The sequence below is a fragment of the Vombatus ursinus genome, unplaced genomic scaffold, assembly GCF_900497805.2.
Source record: "Vombatus ursinus unplaced genomic scaffold, bare-nosed wombat genome assembly UNPS02014785.1, whole genome shotgun sequence".
Lineage (NCBI taxonomy): Eukaryota > Metazoa > Chordata > Mammalia > Diprotodontia > Vombatidae > Vombatus > Vombatus ursinus.
This window is the reverse complement of record NW_020954563.1, coordinates 11,561,504-11,571,190: the sequence shown is the minus strand read 5'-3', so window position 1 is coordinate 11,571,190 and position 9,687 is coordinate 11,561,504. Positions and strand designations below refer to the sequence as shown.

Genomic DNA, 9,687 nt, shown 5'->3' with positions numbered 1-9,687 from the left:
TACTAAGTGATAAAGGAGAGGAGGAGGAGGAAAGGAAGGGAAGGGAAGGAAGCAGTATTTGCTCTCAAGGAGCCCATATTCTAGTAGAAAAGAAAGCATTAAATCTAAGTGCATATAAGATATATGCAAGGTCAACAGAAAGTACTCTAGGAGGGGAGGGCCTCATAGCTTCCCAGCTGCTATTAGTCACATAACCTAGAAGGGCCTCATTTTCCTCATCTGAAAAATGAGTAAATTGGACAACTGGCCTCAAAGTTCTTTCTCAGCTCTAAATCTGTGCTTCTGTTTCTGACCATCAGAGGTCATTAGGTGGAGCCTCCTTGGGTTTGAGTTGAATCTTTGACTAAGAGTCAGAGGTGAGAATGGAGAGGTGTGCAGGACAGTAAGCAAAAAGACACAGAGGTGGGAGATGGAGTATGTGTGTAAGGAAATGCTAGCCGGCCAGCATGACTTGACCATAGAGTTTGTGAGGGTTGTTTTAAAGAGCTAGAAAGATAGGAAGGGAAAAGGCTGTAAAGAGCTTTAAGTGACAAACAGAGGAGCGAGTTTTATTTGTTCCTGGAAGTAATAGGGATCCATTGAAGTTTATTGAGTAGGAGACTATGGTGGTCAGATCTATGCTTAAGGAAGATCTGTTTGGCAGCTGAGCGGAAGATGGATTGGAGAAGGGGGAGACTTGAGGCAGAGAATCTAATTAGGAGACTATTGCAGTAGTACAGGAGAGGGGTGAGGAGGGCCTAAAGAAAGCACTATGTAAGCCTTTATTATTAGCCTGAGTGGCCTGCCTGACCTTTTCAGTCTGGCTTGTGGCAGGGGGCCAGCAGTGTTGTGTGGAGCTCACCCACAGCCATCCTACTGAGCTGCAAAGATGACAATGTAAAGGTTGCTGGTGACCACGTTCCAACCAGGAACCTCTCAGGGCAGAGAGAAGGGAGCCAGAAGTTGCATTGGGGTACAGGTATCAAGGTGGAACCTGGCCCAAGCTCAGACTCGGAGGCCCCAGGGTAGATCTAAAGGCCCTCCCTCCATCTTCCTTTTGTCTTATCTGTTAAATTCAAAGTCAACATTGCTCTATTGTTTATATAGGATAATATACAAGCTCCTCAGCTTGTCATTTAAAGTCTACCATGATATATCCCCAATCAATAAAGGAGCTCAATATGGTGGAAAGAATGCTATATCTGGAGTCAGCGGATCTGGGTTCAAATCCTCACTCTGCCATTCACTAGCTGGGTGACTTCAGACAAGTCACTTAACCTGAACTGGCCTCATTTTCCTCATCTGCAAAATGAGAGAATTGGACTAGAGGGCCTTAGAGTTCTTTCCCAGCTTGAAATCCATGCTTCTATTATCCTGTTGGCTGGCAAGGGTCCAAGGACAACAAGGTTGTCAGGGGGCCAAAAGACTTGTTTTCCATGCAACTCTTCCCAATAAATACAGGGCTCCCTTTGAACAAGGAGGGCTAATTTCTGACTGTAAGCTAAAAGTTTTGAATTCCAGTTCTTTGATTCTTCCTTGTGATGGATGTTTTATGAACCCATGGGAAAATACATTTTTAATTTTAAAACACTGTTCTCCTAACCCAGATCCAGGAGATGGTCCATGCAGAAGCATCATCCTACGACTCCACCAGACAGGTGTCCCTGCTCAATCGCCCCACGATGCTGGCCAGTCACATGAGCGCCCTCAGCCAGTCCCAGCTGATTTCACAGATGGGAATCAGGAGTGGGGTGAGCCATGGCTCCCCATCGCCCCCAGGAAGTAAATCAGCTACACCATCCCCCTCCAGCTCCACACAGGAAGAGGAAACAGAAGCACATTACAAGGTATGAGCAATACCTTTATTGGAAAATACTTGGTGAGGGTCACAGTGATGACCTGGGGCTTAACCTTTTCCAGGTTTATTATACATTAGACCTCTTTCCAAACTCCCCCTACCTGCTAATGCTCTCCACTCCTTGAAATTACCTTATATTTGTATTCTTATATGAGCATATCTTGTCTCACCTTATAGAACACGTCCTTGTATCCCCAGAGCCCAGTACACAATAAACATTTAATCTGATTGATTGATTAGTAGAAAGAGGACCAAGATTTTTCCTGTTTGCCTGAAAAATAAAAGGGTGGGGGGAGAGAAAAGTAGAATGAAAGAAGGATGAGGGGATAGAGAAAAAGAGAGAAATGGAGGGAAAGAGGGGGAGGGAAGAAAAAAGAGGAAAAAGAAAAAAGAAATTTACATGATAACTTTGTTGTATATTTAAAAGGAATAGCAAGTTGTACATAATAGATTTGCGGTTTCACATGCAATCATCTTTTTTGTTATGCTGTGTTATGGAAATGCTTGTTTTATTCCATAAATTAATAATAAAAGAAATTTTTAAAAAGAAAGAAAGAGAAGGGAAGGAGACAGGGAAGGGGGGGGAGGGAGAGGGAGAGAGAGAAAGAGAAAGGGAGGGAGGGGGAGAGAGTGAAGGAGGAAGGGAGGGAGGGAGAGGGAGAGAGGGAAGAATGGAGGGAGGGACGGAGGGAGGGAAAGAGGGGGGGAAAGGGGGAGAGAATGTTCATCACATACTAGCAATAGGTTTGATAATCCTGAAATTACAAGAAAGTCAAACAGAGGCACAGAGCTCAACAGGAACTTAGAGGACAACCGACCCCAATGCAGAGAGAATTTAGTGCCTTGTCTGGCTGTCTGCACTGACAAGCGTCTTCCAAATCATATGTTTTGATCCACCAGTATTGATATATACATTGGTGTGACACCTGACAGCTCAGTTTTGGAATTGTTCCCATAACCTGCATCTCTACCCCTCCACACCAACCTCCAGCCCCACCTATTTGTGTAAATGAAAGCTGGGGTAAGTGACTCCTCTGCCCCCTCAGGTGAGGGAGCACCTCTTTAAAACACCCTCATGAGCCCACAGAGAGATTCAAATCCACCATTTTCAGATGTCACATTATATAGGTGGGTTACAGATATATATGTATGTATATATATATATTTATACATCTATATGCACATGTGTGAGTCCATAGGTATGCATGTATATGCATGTGTGTGCTCATGTGTATGCCTGTATATGAGTGGATTGTGGATGTGAGTGCGTTATCTATGATATAATATACAGATATAATTATATGATACATATGTAATTATATCATATACTATTATACAATATGCACATTATCTGTACATATATTATCTATTATATTATATAATATATTAATTGTATATTATTATAAGTATTACCTATTAAGGCATGATATATAATCATATATATGTACACACATATGTGTTTTGAACACATAGTCTTGAATCAGTTTCCACTGGACCCCAGTGAAATATAGCTGCATGATACCTTCGCTTTTGGTATCCCCAAGGCCACGGTACAACAGGAAGTGTGGCCTCTCTAGGTTGTTAAGGGGAAGGGAAGGATATAATTTTTTTTTGGTAGGGGGAGACAGCAGATTTCAAACCAGCTATTGCTCTGTCCAAAACCCTTTCCTGGCCCATCCCACACTTTTCTAATCTTTCCTATGCCAGCTTCACCCCACAAGCCTGAGGACCCTCACTGATGTGGGGTTACAGGTCTGAACAGGCCTCATTAAATAATGCTTGGAAAGGTCAACCAGAGGCTCCAGGGCCAAAGAATCAGAAAAGTTGACTGGGACTTGGTGTTTGAAGCACAGGCCTGACAAATGCTAATGACCATCGGAGGAACTTTTTTTTTTTTGGTATAAAATGAATCAAACAAGATTAAGACAGAAAGTAGATGCCCCCTCCCCCCAGCTCCCAGCTCCCTAATGGCCGGGTAAGACTGAGTTAGGCAGTGCTTCCCCTAATAAGGCACCCTTTCACCTCCAATGACTTTAATCCAAGCTCCAGCCTGGCAGGCTTAAATTAAATACATTGGCTGTCTTCTCTGCACATTCACTAATGGGCAGCTGTCCATTTGACAAATGATACTCTCCTGATGCTGGGCTTAATGACCAGGCAAGGACTGATGAACGGAAAATATTTACACAGCTCCTGATTTGGCCCGCTAAAATATAGCCTCTAGGAGCAGACTGTGTTGTGGCCCCACAGACCTGAGAAGTGGAGGGAAACTCAAAATACCAGCCGGCACGTGTGTACACACACACACACACACACACACCTCTCTCTCTCTCTGTCTCTCTGTCTCTCTCTCTCTCTCTGTCTCTCTCTCTCTCTCTCTTCTGCTCACTCTCTCTTTTTCTCTCTCCTGACCCCTGTTTGCTGGCAGATACAATCCTATCAGCCCTATTTTGCTCTAAGGCCCAGAGAGGGCTTAGGTACAATTCTTACCCGGGTCACACAGATTGTAAATGACAGAACCAGGCCCAGAACCCAGGTTTCATGACTTCTAGTACAATGTTACCCCTGCTCCATGCTATGCATCCCGAGAGCTCTGCCCTCAGCATACATTGAAGAAGCTGGCTACAAAATTGCTGTTCTCTTTGTACCTTCGTGTTAGCTAACTGGTTATGTTTGTCCATGGAGAGACAGCTAGCACAGTGGATAGGGGGCTGGGCTTTGGGACAGTCAGCAGGTTACTTACCCTCTCTTTGCCCTGTACGGGCAAGACACTCAGAGTGTATCCAGAGTTAGATTTGGGCTTGTGTACCTTTTTCCCAAAAGCAGCTCAGGGTCGAAGTTGAGTGGGATACCAAAGGAAGTCAAGGACAGGGTTTTGACATCTCAACTAAAATCCCTTTCAGATGAGGGCACCACAAGCCTTCTCATCACTTGTGAACTACTTTGAGTCAGCTTTGCCTCTTCGTGCTCCCTTACCTCCCCCCATACACACATATTTCTTGTCTGTTCTAACTCCACAACATCACTTGCATCCACTCTCTTCTTCCATTCACACAGATGTCACCCAGCCCTCATTACGTCTCACCTGGACTATTCCAACAGTCTCCTAATTGGTCCTTCTGCCTAAGTCTCTCCCGTCTCTGATTTATCTTCCACTCAACTGGCAAATTAATCTTCCCTAAAGCTCAGGTTTGAACATATGTATCATTCCCCACAATGGCAAACCACTACAGTATCTCTGCCAAGAAAGCCCCAAAAGGGGTTTCAGAGAGTTGGTCAGAATGGAAAAGTGACTTAACAACAAAAATCCGGTAAACTAGGGGCAACTAGGTGAGGCAGTAGATAGAGCTCTGAGCCTGGAGTCAGGAAGACCTGAGTTCAAATCTGGCTTCAGACACTGGGCAAGTCATTGTTTGCCTCAGTTTCCTCATTTATTAAATGAACCAGAGAAGGAAATGGCAGGGCAGCTAGGTGACACAGTGGATAGAGCACCAGCCTTGGAGTCAGGACCTGAGTTCAAATCCAGCCTCAGACACATAACACTCACTAGCTGTGTGACTCTGGGCAAGTCACTTAACCCCAATTGCCTTACTAAACAAATGAAAAAGAAGAAGGAAATGGCAAACCACTCTACTATCTTTGTCAAGAAAACTCCAAATAGGGCCACAAAAAGTCAGACACAACTGAAACAACTAAACAACAAAATCCAGGAAACTCTAGTGTCTCCATATTACCACCAGGATCAAATATAAAATCTTTTATTTGACTTTTAAAGCCTTTCATGATTTACCCCCCTCTCCCACCTTTCCAATGATCTCACACCCTACCCTCCACATACTTTCTGATCCAGTGACACTGGCCTCCAGTGACCTGGCCTTCCTCGCACTGGATACTCCATCTCCCAACTCCAGCCTCTTTCACTGGCTCTACTCCACACCTGGAGTTCTTTTCCTCCTTTTCACCTCCAGGCTTCCCCACTTCCAAACACCAGCTGAAATTCTGCCTTCTATAAGAAGCTTTCCCAGATCCCCCTCAATTCTAGAGCCTTACCTCTGATGATTATTTCCAGTTTATTCTGTTTAGTTTAGTTTAGTTTTATTTAGTTTAGTTTTAGTATTTAGTTTAGTTTTACATAGTCGTTTCCTTACCCATTTGACTGTAAGCTCCTTGAGGGCAGAGACTGAATTTGCCATTCCTCATCACTCAGCACAGTGCCCGGCATATAGTAGGTGCTTAATTAGTGTTCGTCAACTGCCTGACTGATTACTTTTCCAGTCTTATTACACATTCCCATTCTTCACACACTCTAGAGTCTAGGCAAATTGTCCTTCTAACCATTCCTCATCCGTGTTCCTCAACCACTTCCCATCTTCATGTCTTTGCATTAGCCGTGCCTCATGCCTGGAATACACTCTCCCTTTCCCTGCCACCTTTTACGGTCCTTTGCTTCCTTCGGGTCTCATCCCATGTACCACCTCCTACATGACACCTTTCCTTATCCTCCAGTAGCTCATGCCTACCCCACCCATCACATCTATTATTATATGTAGTTTTATACTTATGTATTATATATATTATATGTAGTTTATATACTTATTATATATGCATTGTGGTCTCCACCAGTGTAACCTCCCGGCGAGCAAGGATTGGTTCACTTTTGTCTATCAGGAGTGCCTAGCATATATTTTTGTTGTTGTTCAGTCATTTTTCAGTCGTGCCTGACTTCTCTTGACCCCATTTGGGGTTTTCCTGGCAAAGATCCTGGAGTGGTTTGCTATTTCCTTCCCCAGCTCATTTTACAGATGAGTAAACTGAGGCAAACAGGGTTAAGTGGCTAGCTATTAAGTATCTGAGAGCCAATTTGAACTGACTGCAGGCTGGCACTCTTATCTTCTCTGCCACCTAGCTAGGTGTTGATTAATTAATTCAGAGAAACTGGTCAACTCCCAGAGGAATCCATGGAGGCATCTGCATCGTAAGACCACGGATCTAGAAATGGAGGGGATCTCAGACTCCTTCTAGTCCAGCCTTTTCATTTTATAGCTGAGGAAACTAAGGCCCAGGTAAGTTAGGTGACTTGCCCAAGGTCACACAGGTGGTAAGTGTCAGAGGTGGAATTTGAACCCGCATCCTCTGACCTCCGAACCAGTGTTCTTTCCATTGCGTCGTAGTCCCAGAGGATTTTGTTTAATAGGTCCCTATGGGCATCGAGTAGCTTTACTTTGTGCTGCTGGACTGCAGGGGTTGTATCAAGCTTTGAAGATTTTGCGGGCTCCTATGTTGACGTAGCAGGGCCAGAGCTAACTTCCAGGTTCTCTGGAGGATGGAGTCAGTGGTTCCCCAAGATGGAGCCAGAGCTATCCCCAGCCAAATGCACATTGACTTCAGTGCCCAACCCCGTGTCTCCTTGTTCCTCAAACAGGTCACTGGAGAGAAGAGACCCTCGGCCGATCTGGGCAAAAAGCCTAAGAGCCAAAAGAAAAAGAAAAAGAAGGACCCCAATGAGCCCCAGAAGCCTGTGTCAGCCTACGCCCTGTTTTTCAGGGACACACAAGCAGCGATCAAGGGGCAGAACCCCAACGCCACCTTTGGGGATGTGTCCAAGATTGTGGCATCCATGTGGGACAGCCTGGGAGAGGAGCAGAAGCAGGTGAGTCATTTGTTCAAGGGAGCCCTGTTGTTCAGTGGCTTGGATGGAAATGATGCTGGCAGAGGTGGGGCCCCCTTCAGGAATAGAGCCCTGAGGGAATGGCAGGATACCAGGGCAACCAGACTTAACTCTTATGAAAAGCCCTGTCAGGTGCCTGGGCGGCAGGCCTGGAGATCTGCCTCCCCCGAGTGCCAACTTGGTCTTCCCCCATGCTCACCTGGTCATCCCCCAGTGATTCCAGCTCCCAGCTTCTCTACACACCTGGAGCCTTCCCACATTTCCTCCCCCAGAGGTTGGGGTGAATGCTGCTCTATCAATGAGATATCAAACACACAGTGTCAGGTTTTCAGCCAATATCCTAATTTCCCAGGACAAGCCAAAGTACAGACCCATGGGACTGTTTAGGGCCATGAAGTGTCTTTGAGGAAAAGTTCTTTTCCTTTGAAAGCTAAATAGTCAGAGATGACGGAAGGCAAAGCCTTCAGAGAAGGAACATTTCCGGGGCTTGTGGAAGATTCCTAAGTCTCCATTACCACTGGGTCAAAGGCTAAACAATAGAACAAAATTAGGCTGGTCAGACTTTTGTAGGCACCTTCCCAGAGGATATCCAGATGCTAAAAAGGCCTCACTAGCCACACACCCAGAAAGGATGAAACATCAGAAAGGAAATGAGCCAGGAAACTACCATTGTATTCCATGTCCCTTTGATTCTGATGGTCTTTGCTACCATCTTAGCATACTGCAGAACGTCCTTAAAAGATAGTTTGTGGAGGGCAGCTAAGTGGCACAGTGGCTAGAGCACCAACTCTGGAATCAGGAGGACCTGAGTTCAAATCCGGCCTCAGATACATAGCACTTACTAGCTTTGTGACTCTGGGCAAGTTACTTAACCCCAATTGCCTAGCAAAAAATACAAAAAAAAAATAGTTTGTGGTTGTAACTCAACCCCTGGAAATGCCGTGGATAAAGTCCTGGCCTTGGAGACATGAAGAACTTGGATTCAAATCCTTCCTCTGACACTTACAAGCTGTGTGACACTGGGCAAACCACTTAATCTGTCTGAGCCTCAGTTTCCTCAGAATGGAGGGGTTAAACTCTACATCCATTGAGATCCCTTCCAGGTGAAAATACATGATCCCACCTCCACCATACTTGATTTGCTCTTGATCTGAATGAATCAGTTAAATTTATAGCATAAAAAGGAAGAATAAATATAAGAATTAATAGATATACTTTTAGCATAAGAGTGCAAAGTAGTGCTAAAACCCCCAAAGACCTAGAAGGATAAATATTTAGATGGCTGCAAAATCATGTAAGATAGTGACTTTTCCAAGCATCATATCATTTTTACGGTCCATTCTACAGCCATTACAGGTGATAGTATAAATCTGCACCAGTTTGGATGGCGGATAGGATGCCCCTATCTTTTTGGGGCAGCAGAAAAGATAAAGGCATCTGCCTCTCCAGTCCTGCCTCCCCCCTCATTTGCCTGCCTTCTGTAAGCCTTGTCCAAGACAGCCTGGCTTGACCGTGAGATCTAATGAAAGTAAAATGCTAGTCCTCAGTGAGTCAGTAAGTCAAGGTCGAGGACTAAGCCAGGAAAGTGCCGTTGTGTTCTATGCCCCCTTCACTCTGGGGGGTCCTTACCATCCACAGTGATGATATGCCCCGCCCTTGGTAGCTATAGAAGTCAGAGGCAAACCCTGCTAAAGCTTAATCTACCGCTCTTCAAGTTCACCCATGCTGCAAATATGCTGGATGTGACACTAAAACTTTCTAGTGGCAGCTGTAATCCATCAATCAATTAATAAGTGTTTATTAAACACTCACTGGGTGCCAGGTATTGTGTTAGGCATTAGAGAGACAAAGGCAAGAGTTCTTGCCCTCAAGAAGCTTACATTCTATTGGAGGAAACAATATATTCACAGATAATTACATACAAAAGTTGTTGCTGTTCAGTTGTACCTAAGTCTGCATGACCCCTTTTGGAGTCTTCTTAGCAAAGATACTGGAGTAGTTCACCATTTCCTTCTCCAACTCATTTTACAGATTAGGAAACTGAGGCAAATAAGGTGAAGTGACTTGCCCAGGGTCACACAGCCAGTAAGTATCTGAAGCCAGATTTGAGCTCAGGAAGAGGAGTCTTCTGACTAATATATATATATATATATATATATATATATATATATATATATATATA

General features: G+C 44.5%; 1 protein-coding gene across 1 annotated transcript in view; it reads left to right on the top strand.

Annotated features, from left to right (window-relative positions):
• TOX2 (TOX high mobility group box family member 2) overlaps positions 1-9,687 on the top strand; it is a 275,381-nt gene that overhangs the window by 225,307 nt on the left and 40,387 nt on the right. The window contains exons 3-4 of the mRNA XM_027867220.1: positions 1,587-1,826; positions 7,260-7,487. Of these exons, the coding sequence (XP_027723021.1) occupies positions 1,587-1,826; positions 7,260-7,487 (468 nt within the window). The remainder of the gene's footprint in view (positions 1-1,586; positions 1,827-7,259; positions 7,488-9,687) is intronic.